The 19,677-nt window shown below is 39.8% G+C and overlaps 2 protein-coding genes across 2 annotated transcripts; both read left to right on the top strand.

Annotated features, from left to right (window-relative positions):
* The first annotated feature begins 384 nt into the window (after positions 1-384).
* On the top strand, positions 385-4,724 carry LOC116187911 (mediator of RNA polymerase II transcription subunit 15a-like). Its single transcript, XM_031516931.1, has 6 exons — positions 385-768; positions 2,425-2,536; positions 2,809-2,929; positions 3,349-3,419; positions 3,783-3,857; positions 3,985-4,724. The coding sequence occupies exons 1-6, from the start codon at positions 620-622 to the stop codon at positions 4,285-4,287; spliced, it is 831 nt and encodes a 276-aa protein (XP_031372791.1). The 5' UTR covers positions 385-619; the 3' UTR covers positions 4,288-4,724.
* Positions 4,725-8,759: 4,035 nt separating this feature from the next.
* On the top strand, positions 8,760-18,049 carry LOC116187902 (mediator of RNA polymerase II transcription subunit 15a). The gene is made up of 11 exons (XM_031516910.1): positions 8,760-9,126; positions 10,747-10,858; positions 11,135-11,255; positions 12,128-13,459; positions 13,573-13,643; positions 14,017-14,091; positions 14,219-15,592; positions 15,768-16,112; positions 17,117-17,317; positions 17,402-17,490; positions 17,640-18,049. The coding sequence occupies exons 1-11, from the start codon at positions 8,978-8,980 to the stop codon at positions 17,845-17,847; spliced, it is 4,077 nt and encodes a 1,358-aa protein (XP_031372770.1). The 5' UTR covers positions 8,760-8,977; the 3' UTR covers positions 17,848-18,049.
* The last annotated feature ends 1,628 nt before the right edge of the window (positions 18,050-19,677 follow it).

The following is a 19,677-nucleotide window of genomic DNA, read 5'->3' as shown; positions in this document are numbered from 1 at the left end:
CGGAAAATTTATGAGAGAAATCTTCAACGTAACTATGTGGATGCCATATGAGAACACAATTCTAAAGTGAGTGTCTTGAGAACTCTATATTGTATCGTCGATACACAAATTCATTATTTGGATATCTATTTCCTTAAATACGATCGTCAATACTCTTAGTTTGATGATGCTATTCAAAAAACCGTGCAAACTGATGCTTATCTGATTTGACAATCTTCCGGACCGTAATTATGTATCGACCATATATATTGATATTCAAAATAATAATTCGGGAAATACTTTAAAAAAAGAGAGGGAAAAATAGAGAGAAAAATTCGTAATTTCGCAAATTTGGTCGGTCCAACTCCAATCAGCTCGACTTGCGTATCCATATCCGTTCTCTATATAAAGTCCCAAGCCTCTACCTTTTTCCTGCTCGTCTCTCTCACTCCGCGCAAAAATTCGCCCAAAATCGAACCTTAGATTCATTTGTTTGCTCCTCAGATTCTGCTAGGGATTGTCGTCGGATTCAATATTTGGCGATCAATCACTGATTTTGGTGTGAAATTCTGCTCCCTTGAATTTATCGTAGCCAACAACCGTAGCGCCTCGAAATTCCGCGCTTAGTGGGACTGCACAGATGATGGAGAACAATAACTGGAGACCGGCCCCACCTGGCGGGGGCGGCCCCGGAGACGGCGGCGGTTCCGGCGGCGAGGCTGCCCCGGAGGGCGATGACTGGAGGAAGCATGTGCCTCAGGAGTCGAGGCAGCGGATGGTCAACAAGATGTAAGCGTTTGTTCGCTTTATTCTGGATTCTGTTTAGGTGTTTGTGCAGTTTGGATTTTGTCACCAGCTCACACGGAGAATTGACGCCAAGAATATGACAAAAAGAGCTCAAAGGATCGAATTTTTTTAACAATAAGCTCGATGCTAAATACTCTCCGAAATGCGGTTTCCCGTAGTCTCTTGTGAACTGAGTCCTTGGATAGGGTTATGTGGAATGAGGGATTTTAACACTGAGCTTGATGTTTCTTTCTTCCTCCTCTGATATGCTTCAAGTTCCTTCCTTTGGCTGGAAGTAGGCTACATTGAGGGGAATTTGGAGTTCTTTATTTTTCCCAGATTCTTGAACAGAAAAATCTTACGTAGCTGAAAGCTTGTAGGGCTGATCGATCAAAGCTTGAATTTTCTATGTCGTTTATGCTTGAATGAATGGCAATTCAATGCCATTAATTTCATAAACCGTTCTTGTTCTTCTTGAATTTGCTCTGTGCTTGTTATGTTTGTTTAGATTAGATATGTGACTGTCAGAATTAGTTTAGAGAACCTTAGGTTGCACACAAGGGGTACAAGGGATTCTGTTGGAGAGAAGTAACTATGAAGTCGTGACTCAGCTTTTCTTTTCTGATTTGTTCCTTCCTGAGGTGCGGTTTTTGTTGCTCGATAAGCACTATTTCGCATCGCAATAATGTCCATGTATTTCTTTATATGCATGAAGGTCAATGAATTAGTATAATATCGATTACATAGTATGTATCTTGTTCAGTGAGAGATGGTTAGTACGACCTCTAGTCAAAGGATAAAAGATATGGGTTCTTCTCTTCTGATCTAAAAGAGTTTGGAGAAATAAAATTCTTTCGTAGAAGTGCATTTTTTGAGTAGTTAATGTCACTGCAGCTTGTTGATGGTGTGGCATATTGGGCCAGAAGTGGTATTAGATTGTTATATTGAATGGAAACGGGAGATATTGCTTATGGTATTATGCTTGTGCTTTCGTCATATTTTCATTGACATTGATTCATGAAGTGATGGTAGACTCATAAAGAAGAAACTAACCCTGAAAAAAGTTATAGATTACCATACTCATTGGAGTTTCTTGGAGATAATTCTTTTTGATTATTGATATAGATTGTAGATTTCCATTGCATGCCTCATCCTGCAGAGACCCATTGTTTTTTAATTGCAGTCTTGATAGCGCATAGATGCTTGTTCACAGACTTTAGCTTGTTTATGGACAATTGCAGTAGCAAGCCATGGCTGGAAACTTGAATTTGTACTTCTTGGGACTGACGAAGTTGTATTTATTCTTATGTGTAATTTGTGCTTCTCTAATTCTTGCACTTAAGTTCATTGGCTTCTAAAACTGCAACATCTTGTTCTCCCTTGGACAGAGTAGTTAATAAGATATTTACAGTAGTAATTTCTGGTGCGAAGATGCACGGGTCAATTAATTTACCTTAATTTGATGTGGCTTTCGATGTTAGTTTTTGGAAATTATCCTTCTATTTATTTTCTTATGTGGAAGATAATTTTCATTAATTCTTAAAATTTGGTCGGTTTATATATTTGATAGGTCCTTTTGTGCGGATAATGCTTCATTTTGTTATGGTGTAATTTTATATCGTGCTTACTACGTTTCTCAATATATTGTCTTAAATGTAGAATGGAGACTTTGAAAAGGCATCTTCAATTTTCTGGTCAAGAGGGATTGCACGAACTAAGGAAAATAGCAGTTCAGTTTGAGGAAAAGATTTTCCATGCTGCTGTGAACCAGGTTTGTTTGCCCATAATTTCTTTGAATAAAACAAGCTTTCTTTACATCAGGTGGGCAAAATAGATAAATCTGTGTTTATTTAGAATTTAAAGATACTTATATTTAAAAAAAAAAAGAGTAAAGGAGTTTATGCTTTTAAATGTATGAGAGTCGCTAATTTTATAATTATACTTGTAGTAGTCTTTTTAAATGTAGACCACAGATTTGCATTTATTATTGCACATAATTCCATTTATCAATAATTAATAAACTTCAGTGTTTTTCTTTTTCAGCCCGATTATTTGCGGAAAATATCTTTAAATACATTGACCATGGAGACAAAATCTCAAAATTCTGTTGCCAATTCTGTGTCCTCCGGTTCTGCTGGCAATAGCAGTGAGCCTCCTGATTCAGGTAACAGTTAGAGGCCTGCTTCAAGCTTGATGCTACGAAAGAATAGGTGCTTTTGTAATGAAGAAAAATTTCAGTTTCCATTCCAGTGAAAAATGAAATTGACTTGAAATCCTGATTTGGATTTGAGGAGGCTGGATCAGACCGTGCAGAGACTGAAATTAGCCTCATCGAGGCCATTGGACCCTGGAGTTGTGGTGGCTTGAGATGGGATTATATTTCATCATAAACATAAAAACGATATTGGTCCATTGGGCATTTTCTTTATTGGAGAAAAGCCAATTTATCTTAGATATTGTAATTGAGGATGAGCCAGTTTCTTCTCTATTGTTTCTATTTTCTAGAGTAATCTTCACAATCTATTCTAGACTCTAAATTCCATGTCTATATGGAGCAAGTTATATTCCATCTTTCTTTTGCAGTGCCTCTTGATTCCACTGCTGAGGCAGGCCAAGCGAATGGAGGTGACTGGCAAGAGGAGATTTATCAGAAGGTACACTACAGGCTCACTCTTTTCACTTTATGAGTGTTGCCTGTTGTTATTGAAATGGAGAAGATGGTTTTCTTCATTTGAGCGGTGTTAGTCGAGTGTGACGCGCTGGCACAGTTTAATTTTGTGCCTGAATATGAAAGGGAAGGCTGAGGGACTTCAAAATAGAAAAAGTAAATCACATCAGTTAGCAATTTTCTCCGGAGACTTTGGTGTGAGATGTCTGTTAAAAGTGATTTAGCTTTGAAATATCTAATATGTGCTAGTTCATTGAAATTACTGTAATGTTGAGGAGTTCTCCGAAGTGCTTACAGATGATTGTCGAGAGGTTCAGCAATTGATCATGTAATGATTTTCTTGTGGCAGATAAAATCTTTGAAGGATTTGTATTTGCAAGACTTAAATGAGATGTACCAGAAAATTGCTATGAAGCTGCAGCAGGTACAGACACTTTGTATACTTTTGCTTATTTTGGTGGGCAAGGTGTACTCCTTGGGGTTAAAACTTTTGCTAGAAAGTTAACCCTATATAATTTTGATAACATAGTAATTTTATTTGGTCCCGGCAGCATGATTCTCTTCCTCAGCAACCGAAGTCGGAGCAGCTTGAAAAGCTGAAAATCTTCAAAGTAATGTTGGAGCGCCTTATTGCTATGCTGCAAGTTCCCAAAAGTGAAATATATCCAAGCCTCAAGGATAAGCTGCCTTCTTATGAGAAGCAGATAGTGCAATTCTTAAATTCCAACAGGCCCAGAATGCAGCAAGGGCAACTTCCACTGCATCATATGCCCTCAGTGCAGCCTCAACAGTCCCAGCCTCACGTTGGCCAGGTCCAGTCAAGGGGTACAAGGGATTCTGTTGGAGAGAAGTAACTATGAATTTGTGACTCAGCTTTTCTTTTCTGATTTGTTCCTTCCTTCCAGAGGTGTGGCTTTGTTGCTCGATAAGCACTATTTGGCATCGCAATAATGTCCATGTATCTCTTTATATGCATGAAGGTCAATGAATTAGTATAATATCGATTACATAGTATGTATCTTGTTCAGTGGGAGATGGTTAGTACGACCTCTAGTCAAAGGATAAAAGATATGGGTTCTTCTCTTCTGATCTAATAGAGTTTGGAGAAATAAAATTCTTCGAAAGAAGTGCATTTTTTGAGTAGTTAATGTCACTGCAGCTTGTAGATGGTGTGCCATATTGGGCAAGAAGTTGCTCGTGCTTTTGTCATATTTTCATGGACATTGATTTATGAAGTGATGGTAGACTCATATAGAAGAAACGAACTCTGAAAAAGTCATAAATTACCACACTCATTGGAGTTTCTTGGAGCTATATCTTTTTTATTATTGATATGGATTGTAGATTTCCATTGCATGCCTCATCCTATAGAGACCCATTGTTTTTTAATTGCAATCTTGGTAGGGCATAGATGCTTGTTCACAAACTTTAGTTTGTTTATGGACAATTGCAGTAGCAAGCCATGGCTGGAAATTTTTTTTTTTTTGATGAATATCCATGGCTGGAAACTTGAATTTGTACTTCTTGGGACTGACGAAGTTGTATTTATTCTTATATGTAATTTGCGCTTCTCTAATTCTCGCACTTCAAGTTCATTGGCTTCTAAAACTGCAACATCTTGTTCTCGCTTGGACAGAGTAGTGAATAAGATATTTGCAGTAGTAATTTCTGGTGGGAAGACGCATGGGTCAATTATTTTACCTTAATTTGATGTAGCTTTTCTTAATTTTATATTTTATAATTTTTTTTTGTGCTTTTTAAAATTTATAGTAATTTATCTCTATCTATCCTAATCCATCTATCTATCTACATACCTACCTAATAAGACGAGGTTGTGGTGGGTTACTCACATGATCTCAAATTTTTATTTTTTGTCTTTTTATTTCCTTATGTACTTTTGAGTGTTTTAAATAATATTTAATTAATTTAATGTATTACTTATTATTACAAATTACATGACCGGTTACTAATGTTTTAAACTAGGGTAAATAATTAAAAAAAATCCCAAAATTTTCACATTTTAACTATTTTAGCATGAATTTTTTTCTTTAATCAATTAAATCACAAGCTATTGTTTTGATAATAATGTTAGCACACCGTTAATTTTAATCGAAATTGTTGACTGTACATGATAGTGTCACGTGACTCACGGTAGTAGGCAGAGTTCGGTCCCACATTTAAAAAAGATAAAATAAAATTCTGTAAATTTTTTTAAAAAAAAAAGAAAAAAAATCTCAAAATGAGGAGGGGAGGAGGCCGGCGGTGGGGGATTCGACGTCGGCCACTACCCCCCAGTTGGGGTCGCCGAGGCAGCTCCTCCTCACTGTTGGCTAGCTACCTTTTGTTTCTTTTTTTATTTTTTTATTCTCAAGAATTTTTTAAAAAAAATGCGAGATCCACTCAATCACCTGAAGCCACGTGACTCCGTCACGAACACGTCAGCAATTCAGGTTAAAATTAATGGAGATATTGACGGTGTGCTAACATTGTTATCAAATCGGTAGTTCGTGATTTAATTGGTTAAATAAAAAAATTCGCACTAAAATCGCCAAAGTATAAAAAGTTTGAGATTTGTTTTTATAATTAACCGTTTAAAACTAATAAACTGCACATTTCTATTTTAAATATCTTAATTGGTAATTGAACTAAAAAAAGTGATTTTTTTATTTAAAATGATTTAAATTGAAAAAAGAAAACACTAATTTCATTCAGTGAAGATCCGGTTTGAATCTTTTTATGATATTTATATAAACTTTTATAGAGGAATTTCTACCCTTAAACTATGATCGTTCTTGTTCTAAAAAAAAATATTAATGTCACTAAATATAACGTTTCTGGCTCTCAAAAAATATGTTTACTATTAAATGTGAATGTGAGTTCTACAATTATTTTTTGTCAATTATGTCCACCTGAATCGAATTATGTATTTTTTTGGTTCCATAATTTTGTTATACATCATATCAAATTTCAGAAAAATTTATACCAAACATATCTAAATTATGTAACACTGGAAAGCCATAGACGAAAAAATTTTCTCTGCCAGTTTTTTTAGTTCATCATATTAGTTCATGTAATAGCTAATTTAGAGTATAACTAACACTATAATAATACTTAACTGTAGAAATTATTTGTTCAACAAAAAAATAAATATGAATTCTCTAGATGTTGTCCAAAGGACCGAGCTAACTGATGCTTTCTTTGACTCGATAATCTCCTAGATTACAATTATGTGTCGATTTTATCCACTTACAAGGATTCAATCATTCATTATTTGGATATGTGTTTCCCCATATGCAATTGTCGTGCTATATAAAGAACCGTGCAAACTAATGCTTATCCGATTTGACAATATCCCGGACCGCAATTATGTATTGACCATATCTATTGATATTCAAAAAAATATATTTGTTAGACAAGTTTGCACATGTTAAAAGGGAATATGTCTGTTACTGTCAAAATCGGGATTCTAACCCTTAGAATCTTACGATTTTGCATCTCTTTCCAGCAAAACACTAACTCTTAGAATCTTACAATTTTGCATCTCTTTTCAGCAAAACATGCTTCATGTTTCAATAAAATGGTCATCGTTTGCTAACTAGTAGGGGCTTCTCTTAACTCATGTTGTATGAACGGGAATTTTTTCACGACATATGTGCTGGTTGCAGTGAAAATTATAGTTGCTGTGCTATAGAAGATTTCTCATGGGATTTGCCGCCATATATAACAATCTTAATTTATCGAATTCATTAGCCATTTATACTTTTTTTTTTAGGGAAAGTTGTGTTTTGTAACCGTCATTCATAAAAATACAAAAAGAAAAAAGAAATTATTTAATCACCCACCCATCTAGTTATATATCATGAAAGCTTTTTTTGGAAATATAATTTTATATTTTCGGTTGATGACAGCTGAAGTAATTGGCATGTAATGCGTTAACATACTGAGAAAGGAGAAATCATGCTAGTGGGCCTAACGGTCAGCCCACGGCCCAAGTTTGCGCATGAAAAGATTTTGTGCGGTAACGGAACTTACCGATTCGAACGTGTAAATCGCATGTTCGGAAAATTTATGAGACAAATCTTCAACGTAGCCATGTGGATGCCAAATAAGAAGACGATTCTAGTGTAATAAATGTGTAAATACCCGAATTCTAAAGTAAGTTTTTTGAGAACTCTACATTGTATCGTCGATATAGAAACTAAAAGGTAGAGCAGTGAAATTTATGCTCCTCTTGTTCCATCGAATGAGATGGAGCGATGAAGTCGTTCTATGTTGCCGGCAGAAGCTTTTAATATAATGTTTGAACATCATCAACTCCTTTACATTTTTTTGGAAGCTCATCGTCTGCATCAACAATAAGTCAACAACAACAAGCTCGCTCGTTGAGGCTCTGAAGATCTTGTTTCGCAACAAGATTGTCACTATTTTCTATCTGAGGATGCTATTCAAAGAACCCCACAAACTGATGCTTATCCGATTCGACAATCTCCAGGATTGCAATTATGTATCTGCCAGATAGGGCTCTGTTTGGATTGTTGACGTGATTTTAAAATTCTGATTTTAACTCAACCCTAAATTTTTTAAAATTTCAAAACGACCCTCACTTTTTAAAATTTCTCAATTTTGCCCCACCCTTTCTCTCCCCTCCAGAACACTATTCATCGTTTTCCTCTTCAAGCCACATTGTTCATCGTCCCTTCCCGATCCCGATCGAACGGCTTGAAGATCTGCCTCAGCTGCTCCTTCGAGTAGGGAGACTTGTAGGGGCTGGGGAGGACTGAGGGTGCCACGAGGGCCATGAACTCGGAGAACTCCACGGGCCGTTGTTGGTTTTAGGGTTTCTGGGTGAGTGCCTTGAGCTGCTCGGGGCTAGGCTTGAGCCCGACCGATCGGAGGAGCGAGCCGAGCTCGAGCTGGGTGAGGCTGCCGTCTCCATTCTTGTCGAAGGAGCGAAAGATCTCGCGGAGCTCCGTGATCTGGTCCTCGTCCAGCTTCAACGATAGAGGGAGAAAGGACATGAGAAGAGCAGGAGAGAGAGTTGAGTGTGGAGAGAGATAGAGCTGGAGATATTTTTTAAAAAATTAAAAATTTATGGATTATATTTTAATTTTTAAAAATTTAAAATCAAACGAAATTATAATTTAACTTTGAAACCAAACGCCCTCCAATTGATATTCGAAAATAAAAATTTCGAATAATTTAAAAAAGAAAATGGGAAAAATAGGGAAAGAAAATTCAATATTCGTATTTTCGCAAATTTGGTCGGTCCAACTCCAATCAGCTCGACTTGCGTGTCCATATCCGTTCTCTATATAAATCCACAAGCCTCCTCCTTTTCCCCCCTCGTCTCTCTCGCTCCGCGCAAAATTTCGCCCAAAATCGAGCCTTAAATCCGTCTGTTTGCTCCTCAGATTCTGCTAGGGATTGTCGTCGGATTCAATTATTGGCCATCAATCACTGATTTTGGTGCGAAATTCTGCTCCCTTGAATTTATCGTAGCCGTAGCACCTCGAAATTCCGCGCTTAGTGGAAGGGACTGCACAGATGATGGAGAACAATAACTGGAGACCGGCCCCACCTGGCGGGGGCGGCCCCGGAGGCGGCGGCGGTGCCGGCGGTGAGGCTGTCCCGGAGGGCGATGACTGGAGGAAGCATTTGCCTCAGGAGTCGAGGCAGCGGATAGTCAACAAGATGTAAGCGTTTGCTCGCTTTATTCTGGATTCTGTTTAGTCCGGATTTTGTCACCAGCTCACACCGGAGAATTGACGCCAAGAATATGACAAAAATAGCTGAAAGGATCGAATATTTTTTTACAATAAACTCGATGCTAAATGCGGTTTCCTGTAGTCCCTCGTGAACTGAGTCCTTGGATAGGGTTATGTGGGATGAGGGATTTTAACCCTGAGCTTGATGTTTCTTCCTTCCTGCTCTGATAATTATCCGGGTAATGCTTCAAGTTCCTTCCTTTGGCTACATGGAGGAGAATTTGGAGTTCTTTATTTTTCCCAGATTCTTGAACAGAAAAATCTTACGTGGCTGAAAGCTTTATCAAAGCTTGAATTTTCTATGTCTTTTATGCTTGAATGAATGGCAATTAAATGCCATTAATTTCATAAACCGTTCTTGTTCTTCTTGAATTTGCTCTGTGCTTGTTATGTTTGTTTAGATTAGATATGTGACTGTCAGAATTAGTTTAGAGAACCTTAGGTTGCACACAAGGGGTACAATGGATTCTGTTGGAGAGAAGTAACTATGAATTCGTGACTGAGCTTTTCTTTTCTGATTTGTTCCTTCCAGAGGTGCGGTTTTTGTTTCTCGATAAGCACTATTTGGCATCGCAAGAATGTCCATGTATCTCTTTATATGCATGAAGGACAATGAATTATTGTAATATCGATTATATAGTATGTATCTTGTTCAATGGGAGCACGACCTCTAGTCAAAAGATAAAAGGTATGTTCTTCTCTTCTGATCTAAAAGAGTTTGGAGAAATAAAATTCTTTGGGAGAAGTGCATTTTTTGAGTAGTTAATGCCACTGTAGCTTGTAGATGGTGTGGCATATTGGGCAAGAAGTGGTACTAGTTAGATTGTTATATTGAATGGAAACGGGAGATATTGCTTAAGGTATTATGCTTGTGCTTTTGTCATATTTTCATTGACATTGACTTTTGAAGTGATGGTAGACTCATATGGAAGAAACTAACCCTGAAAAAAGTTATAAATGACCATACTCATCTGAATTTCTTGGAGCTATATCTTTTTGATTATTGATATAGATTGTAGATTTCCATTTCATGCCTCATCCAATAGAGACCCATTGTTTTTTAATTGCAATCTTGATAGGGCATAGATGCTTGTTCACATACTTTAGCTTGTTTATGGACAATTGCAGTAGCAAGCCATGGCTGGAAACTTGAATTTGTACTTCTTGGGACTGACGAAGTTGTATTTATTCTTATATGTAATTTGTGCTTCTCTAATTCTTGCACTTAAGTTCATTGGCTTCTAAAACTGCAACATCTTGTTCTCGCTTGGACAGAGTATTGAATAAGATATTTACAGTAGTAATTTCTGGTGGGAAGACGCAGGGGTCAATTATTTTACCTTAATTTGATATGGCTTTTGTTGTTAGTTTTTGGAAATTATCCTTCTATTTATTTTCTTATGTGGAAGATAATTTTGATTAATTCTTCAAATGTTGTCTTGGTTTATATATTTGATAGGTCCTTTTGTGCGGATAATGCTTCATTCTGTTACGGTGTAATTTTATATCGTGCTTACTAAGTTTCTCAATATATTTTCTTAAATGTAGAATGGAGACTTTGAAAAGGCATCTTCCATTTTCTGGTCCAGAGGGATTGCACGAACTAAGGAAAATAGCAGTTCGGTTTGAGGAAAAGATTTTCCATGCTGCTGTGAACCAGGTCTGTTTGCCCATAATTTCTTTGAATAACAACCTCTCTTTATTATCAGGTGGGAAAAATAGATAAATCTGTATTTATTTAGAATTTAAAGGTGCTTATATTAAAAAAGAAAATGTAAAGGAGTTTATGCTTTTAAATGTATGAGAGTTGCTAATTTTATAATTATACTTGTAGTAGTCTTTTTAAATGTAGACACAGAACCACAGATTTGCATTTATTATTGCACTTAAGTCCATTTATCAATTGTTAATAAACTTCAGTATCTTTCTTTTTCAGCCCGATTATTTGCGGAAAATATCTTTAAAGATGCTGACCATGGAGACAAAATCTCAAAATTCTGTAGCCAACTCTATGCCCTCTGGTTCTGCTGGCAATGGCAGTAAGCCTCCTGATTCAGGTAACAGTTAGAGGCCTGCTTCATGCTTGATGCTACGAAAACATTGGTGCTTTAGTAATGATGAAAATTCAGTTTCCATTCCAGTGAAAAATGAAATTGACTTGAAATCCTGATTTGGATTCGAGGAGGCTAGACCTTGCGGAGGCTGAATTAGCCTCATCGAGGCCATTGGACTCTGGAGTTGGGGTGGGTTGAGATGGGATTATATATCATCATAACATAAAAATGATATTGGTCCATTGGGCATTTTCTTTATTGGAGAAAAGCCAGTTTCTCTTTGATATTGTAATTGAGGAAGTGCCAGTTTCCTGGTGCTGGTTGCGAACACAGCCTTAAATGCTTCCTGCTGATTGTGCTTATCAAGAGGAGATATTAAAATATGTACGAGAAATCAAAAAAATTAATCATCATGTGTTCATGATTTCTCTTTGATAAACCTATAAATTAAACTAGATTTTTTTAGCATTCTATCATCCGTTATGATAACTGTACCTTTATTATTCATTTGCACTAGTTATTGAAGCTTTTAACTCAATACTGCATAGATTGCATTAGCTTATATAACAATTTTATCCATTTTAAGGGAATTTCTTTTCATTATGTTTTTCTGCATTTTCGGTACATTTCCGCAAAAAATGACATGAAAAGGTTGTGTGTCTGCCCTCATTTATTTGATGTGGGTCCTTTTTCGTTTCTTGACTATTCTTATGAAGAACCGTTCTAATTAAATATATACAAATAAACGTGTCTAGGATACAATTGTCCTGCAGATCCATTTCTTTTATCTATGCCTGTTCTTCGTGTATTATGAAGTTTTTGATTGGTTTTGATTGCTAATTGTTTTTGCATTTCTTTTCTTCTGTGATCTCAAGTTATGCAGCCCCATCTTGGAAATCAGGGGCCATCAATGCCGAACCAGATGGTGGGTAATCAACCTCAAGTGCGCCAACAACTCTTGTCGCAGAATATTCAGAACAACATGCCAACTTCTGGAGTTCAGGGATCTGCGGGTTTAACCTCTACATTGCCCCCTGTGTCTGGCACAAACCAGACTTCAATACCAAACATTGTGAACCAGAACACGAACATGCAGAACATGCCCAATGTTTCACAGAATTCACTCGGGAACCCAACGGGGCAGGGTTTAGCATCCAACATGTTTGTGCATCCGAGGCAGATGTCAGGAAGGCAACAGGTGGTCTCCCAGCAGCAACAACAGCAACAACCGCAGAATCAGCAGCAGTACCTTTACCAGCAGCAGCTGCAGAATCACATTATGAAGCAGAAGCTCCAGCAAGGAAATATTCAGCACTCAATGATGCCATCTCACATGCAGCAACAACAGCAGCCGCAGCAACAACAACAATCGCAGCAGAATATGCTACAACCCAATCAAATCCAACCTGCCCAGCAATCTGTCATGCAGTCATCCACTGTTATGCAATCATCAGGAATGCAGGCGGCTCCTCTTCCTGATGTTCAACAGAATCAGCAGCCTTCCATCCAACAGACATCGCAGCCGATGCTTCAGCAACATCAGCAACCTGTGATGAGGCATCAGACACAGCCACAACAGGCTGTTCATCAACAGCAAACATCCCTACAGCAGCAGCAGATGATGCCATCTCAGCAGCAACAACCAAATATGCAGCAAAAGCAAATGATCAGTCAACAGAACAACATGGTGGACATGCAGCAGCAGCAGCACAGAATGCTAAACCAACAAAATAATCTCCCAAACCTCCAACAGCAGCAGCCGCAGCAGCAGCAGTTAATGTCTCAGCAAAACCACCTCTCAAATCTCCATCAACAACAAATGGCCCCTCAAACTAATGTTTCCGGAATGCATCAGCAGCAACCTGTGATGGGTACTCAAACTGGTAATTCTAACATGCAAGCTGGTCAACACTCTGTACACATGCTGCAACAGCCCAAAGTTTCGGTTCAGCAAGGGTCTTCAAATATGATGCCTGGCCAGCCATCACAATTACCACCAGTGCAGCAGCAATTGATGTCACAGATGCAACCACAACCCGGGCAGTTGCAGCAGCAGGTGGGCTTACAGCAGCAACAATCTTCGCTTCAAAGAGATATGCATCAAAGACTACAAGCGTCAGGTTCGGTGCTTCAACCCCCCCAAAATGTGATGGATCAACAAAAGCAGCTTTACCAAAATCAGAGGGGCCATGCAGAGGCATCATCGAGTATGTCTTTCCTCTCAATTGTTTGTACTTTCTAGAGTAATCTTCACAATCTATTCTAGACTATAAATTCCATATCTATATGAAGCAAGTTATATTCCATATTTCTTTTGTAGTGCCTCTTGATTCCACTGCTCAGGCAGGCCAAGCGAATGGAGGTGACTGGCAAGAGGAGATTTATAAGAAGGTACACTACAGGCTCACTCTTTTCACTTTATGTGTGTTGCCTGTTGTTATTGAAATGGAGAAGATGCTTTTCTTCATTTGAAGGGTGTTAGTGGAGTGCGACGCTTTAAGTACCGTTTAATTTTGTGCCTGAATATGAAAGGGAGGGCTGAGGGACTTCAAAAAAGAAAAAGTGAATCACATCAGTTAGCAATTTTCTCATGAGACTTTGGTGTGAGATGTCGTCTGTTAAAAGTGATTTAGCTTGGAGCATTATTATCTAATATGTGCTAGTTCATTGACATTACTGTAATGTTGAGGAGTTCTTGCAAGTGCTTACAGGTGATTGTCGAAAGGTTCAGCAATTGATCATGTTATGATTTTTCTTGTGGCAGATAAAATATTTGAAGGATTCGTATGGGCAAGACTTAAATGAGATGTACCAGAAAATTGCTACGAAGCTGCAGCAGGTAAAGACACTTTGTATACTTTTGCTTATTTTGGTGGGCAAGGTGTACTCCTTGGGGTTAAAACTTTTGCTAGAAAGTTAACCCTATATAATTTTGATAACATAGTAATTTTATTTGGTCCCGGCAGCATGATTCTCTTCCTCAGCAACCGAAGTCGGAGCAGCTTGAAAAGCTGAAAATCTTCAAAGTAATGTTGGAGCGCCTTATTGCTATGCTGCAAGTTCCCAAAAGTGAAATATATCCAAGCCTCAAGGATAAGCTGCCTTCTTATGAGAGGCAGATAGTGCAATTCTTAAATTCCAACAGGCCCAGAAAGCAGCAAGGGCAACTTCCACCGCATCATATGCACTCAGTGCAGCCTCAACAGCCACAGCCTCACGTTGGCCAGGTCCAGTCAAATGAGAATCAGATGAATCCCCCAATGAATATCCAGGGTTCCGGTGCTTCCATGCATCAGAACAGTATGACCAGCATGCAGCATAATTCTATGTCTTCATTTCCCGTGGTCTCAAATACACAACCAATGATGAGTTCTCTGCAACCTAATCCCAGTACTGAATCTGGGCAAGGAAATGCGATGAACTCACTGCAGCAGGTTACTGTTGGATCTATGCCACAGAATCCAGTTTCTGCTCCACAGCAGGTGAATGTCAGTGCCATGTCATCACAGGGTGGGCTAAGCATGCTGCAGTCAAATATTAACAATCTTCAAGCAAATTCCAACGTTCTTCCACAGAATCTAAAACAACAGCAAGAACAACAGATGCAGCAGCAGTTCAAGCAACAGTACCAACAACGTCAGATACAACTGATCCAGCAGAAGCAGCAGCTTATGCAGCAGCAACAGCAGCAGCAGTTGAGCCAACAAGCGAAGCAGCAGCAGCAGCAGCAACTTCCAACACAGCTGCAGGCTCATCAGATGTCACAACTGCATCCAATGAATGAGGTGAATGAGATGAAAATAAGACCCGGCATGGGCGTTAAACCTGGAGTCTTTCAGCAGCACCAATTAGTAACAGGGCAACGGCCAGCTTATCCTCACCAACAGCTGAAACCGGGATCTTCATTTCCCATCTCCTCCCCTCAGCTTCTGCAGGCTGTGTCCCCTCAGATTCCACAGCATTCTTCCCCACAGATCGATCAGCAGAATCTGCTGACATCTATTACTAAAACTGGGACTCCTTTACAGTCTGCAAGCTCACCTTTTGTGGTCCCATCTCCTTCGACTCCTTTGGCTCCATCCCCTATGCCCGCTGATTCAGAGAACCAGAAGCCTGCTTCTGGCATATCTTCTCTCTCTAATGCTGGGAGTCTCGGCCATCAGCATATAACTGCTGCCCCAGCGGGGGCTCAATCCCTTGCCATTGGCACCCCTGGGATATCGGCCTCACCACTTCTCGCAGAGTGCAGTGGTCCTGACGGAGCTCATGTTGTAGCATCAACAGCTGTCTCTGGGAAATCAACTGTGACTGAGTACCCAATTGAACGCTTGATACGAGCGGTTAGTGAGCACAATCCTTTTTACCTTAATTTTATTTCTTTATGATTACGACTCAACAGACCTGCTAAGCTAACTCCACTAGGCTGGTTAAATAATTATCCCAGTGAGGCTGAGTTCATTTTTCCCTGTTCCTCCTGTGAGCAAGGATGAGATATGATCCCTTGTTTTGTTTCAGGTGAAATCGGCATCACCTCAAGCATTAGGTGATGCTGTCAACGACATTGGTTCGGTGGTTAGCATGGTTGATAGGATAGCAGGTTCTGCACCAGGGAATGGATCTAGGGCTGCTATTGGTGAGGACTTAGTAGCTATGACCAAATGCCGTATGCAGGCGAGGAACTTTATCATGCAAGATGGACCAAGTGGTACCAAAAAGATAAGGCGCTACACAAGTGCAATGCCTTTAAGTGTTGCATCTTCAGCTGGCAGTATGAATGATAGTTTCAAACAGATAATGGGTGCGGAGACATCTGACTTGGAGTCGACTGCAAGCTCTAGTGCGAAGAGGTCGAGGAGCGAGGTACTTATGTTTGCTTGTTCAGGTTCTCAGTTACGTCTATCTTATGCATAAAAGCAGTTGGAATGGTTTTCATCCCCTGCCTGGCTAAATCAATTCCTTCAACAGTTTTTTTACTTGAATGGTTAATATTTTAGCACATTGAAACTCTGACCCTTGAATAAAACAGCTCGGGGTTGCCTCTGCTTTGGAGAAGTCCTCATTTTTGTACTTCTCACTTTTTGTCTCTCCTCTTAAATTCATTTCTTTGTGAATAAGTAAAGAAAATCTGGTCACATAATAGCGTTTGCAAGATTTTCTGTGAATAAATACTTTGATTTTACTGAATTAAATGTAGAGGTGCTTTCCTTTCAATAATACGATTTGAAAGCAAAGAAGTGGGAAGACAATATAAGTAAACAACAGCTTTCTGCTTTCTATGTAACATTAATTTCATTCTGAATTCAGGTACCGTTTATTGCTTAGTTTATAAAATAGAAGAGATTATTTTCATTCCAAGTCCAGCGAGCATTAATTTCTTAGTTTATAAAAAAGAATCGTGAAAGTTCAGAAAATTTATCTTGTCCCTCCCCCTTGATAAAGCTGCTATTTCTCAAGCCAGGACTCTTTTCTTCTCGTTTTTGATTTATGTTCTGTACACTACACTCTGCAAGCAAACAACTTCCTAGCTAAAAAATTTCTCATTGGTCTACTCGTAAAGAACGGTCCTATGAACATCTCAGACTCCCCTCTTCTCTCTTTGTAAGGGAGTCACATGGTTTTGGACCAGAGGTTGTACCTGCCTTTGTTACATCAGTAGTAATGTATTTTCTTCTTTCGGCCAAAAAATATTTAAAAAAAAAGGAAAAGAAAAACAAAAACAAAAACATAGAAAGAGGCTCATGATTTACTTGCGAGCTTCCATTTTTTTCTCCATCTGCTGATTTGATAAACTTTTGTTTGGTCGTATTACTCCATATAGATTCTTGTCAAGATCGAATCTGATACAGGGGTGCAATCTTGTGCAGGCGAACCATGTCCTTAAGGAAGAGATCAGGGAAATAAACCAACGGCTTATAGATACAGTCGTCGATATTAGTGATGAGGACGTTGATCCAACTGCTGCGGCTGCTGTGGCAGAAGGGGGTGACGGAGTTGTGGTTAGATGCTCTTTCAATGCTGTGTCTCTCAGCCCGGGCTTGAAGTCACAGTACGGTTCTGCACAACTGGTGGGCTACTAAAACTTTCAGGAGCAATTCCTTTTATCTGTAGAATTGTCAAGAAATGTTCTTTATTGGCTTGTTTGTATGCAGTCACCTATTCAACCCTTGCGGCTGCTTGTTCCCTCAAATTACCCGAACTGCTCTCCAGTACTCCTTGACAAGTTTCCTGTTGAAGTAAGGTGAGGGAATATTGCGTTCTTCATTCTCCGGGCACTCTCCATCTCTGAGTTGGAGGAAAATTCTTATCTGATACATATTATTTATGTGAACATCAACTAAATATGCCCCTTTCGTTCATGGACTTTGGGGGACAATGTTATTTTTACAGCAAAGAGTACGAAGATCTCTCGGCGAAGGCAAAGTCCAGGTTTAGCATCTCCCTCCGCAGGCTCTCACAGCCCATGTCCCTCAAGGACATAGCAAGGACATGGGACAATTGTTCCCGAGCGGTCATTCTTGAGTATGCAGAGCAGAGCGGTGGAGGCAGCTTCAGCTCCAAGTACGGGACGTGGGAGAATATCCAAACTGCCACCTAATTATCCTCCTTCCTCTTGCAAAGGGAGCATTCCTGCGAGGTGTGCACCAGAATGTTGAAAATTCCTCATGTTGTGAGCCCGGTGGGCGCGGGGTTTTCCAGCTGCTTTCTTTTCATGTGAGGAAATATTGAAAGTCTTGTAGATGTATATCTTGAACAGTATTAAGATATGAAATCCGGCTACATTTTCCAGTCTTTGTGTACTTTTGGTTGGCCTTTATTGTACCTTCATGGGGGGACAGTTTTCTGCTGCTATTTATGCTTTATATTAAACATAGATGACTTGCCCCTCCTCGACCACTTTCATAGGCTCTTCTTGTCGAGGAATTTGACCTGGTCGCTGAGACCAAGGTTTGCCATAAGGACGGCCATCATGGGTTGAGGAACTCCCAGCCTCACCAGAGCTGCTGGTGCACTCTCCCCAAGAGCAATGAACTGCTGCGAAGGTCAGCATCTACATCCATAACTCGCAGTTGGGCCACGTCTTTGGGCGGAAGGCTTGAAGGTACGCCATATAATCGGACAGGGTCTTGCTGATTGTAAGACATGGGTGGTTGCTCTTTCTGAGACTGGACATGCAGTAGTAGCAGAGGTTTGGCGAGGTTCCAGGCAAAGAGACTAAGGTCGAAATCCGCTCCTCCGGTAAAACATTGTCAATTTTCAAGGCAATCATTCTTCTGGAGCATGTAATCGCCTCTTTCAGCTAATAAATTATTAGGGCATGACGATCGTATTCTTGTTCTCTTGACCGGGCTCTTGTCCTTGAGCTGCTCGAATATGAACCTGTGAGTTAACATCTGCAGAACCTGTAGACGATGAAGTATACAACCTGTGTGCTTATGGAGATAGCAAGTAGATCAGACGGAGAATGATTCCTCGCTCAGTTTAAACACCACGATCTCGTGGAGGCGCTTTCAAGGTTGATCTCCTTACCTCAGGCCGCTCCGCCCTCCAGAAGTTCTTCACGTCAAATATTCCATTTAGCTTCGTGGATTTGGGAACTCATATCCTGTCTCCGTAATTGATCGTCCCGAGGATGAGCATGAGGAGGGACAGTAGCTGAAGAGCTCACCGCTCCCAGTCCCTGACGAGGATGTGCATGGAGGCTCCTCCCTGGGCCGCAATGCAGGGAGAGTTCCTTGGCCACAGGCTGCTGTCCTCTGAGGAAGTAATCAGTGATTGAGTTGGGGCCACCGAGGTGCCAGAAGCGGGTATGCTGCCCAAAGGACTGCCAACCTGTCGACAGAGCACTCACCTTCGTCGTTGCAGCTGTCACTGTGCATCCTTAAGAGGAGATACCTATGGAGAGCATCGCTACTGACCGACTCCAAGGACACGAATGCCAACCATTCCGAGGCCTGTCCAGGTCGATGAGGTGAAGTCACATGTTTGTCTTTGGTTGAGTTTCTTCGGACAATTCTGTTAGCTCCTGAGGCAGGATTCGAATCTGTTCATTCAGGCCCAAACAGCAACGTGAACGAGCAATTCTCCGCAGCTCATTGACTAGCAGCATAGCATCTATGTCCACACCTCGCGGATCGTCTTCCACTTTGTTTCTCGATCCTGACCGTCTTGTCACAAGCGACTGCGGTAAAAGTCATTCAAGACTAGCATTCCCTCTTTCCCTTCCACATCGATTGAACAAAGGCCATTGGATATTGCCTAGCTCCATGGTTATCCACTTATGCGACGTTTATGCCCAGTCTAAATAATTGAATAGAGAGCCACTGACCAATCGATTGTAGATTGTTCTCTTCCTTGTTCCCAACCTTACGTAAAATAACATTTTTTTCTTTAAACTACACAAAGATGGCCGAGTTTGACCTAACCC

The sequence above is a fragment of the Punica granatum genome, chromosome 8 (assembly GCF_007655135.1).
Source record: "Punica granatum isolate Tunisia-2019 chromosome 8, ASM765513v2, whole genome shotgun sequence".
NCBI lineage: Eukaryota > Viridiplantae > Streptophyta > Magnoliopsida > Myrtales > Lythraceae > Punica > Punica granatum.
The sequence above is the reverse complement of the archived record's forward strand: the minus strand, read 5'-3'. Positions and strand labels throughout refer to the sequence as shown.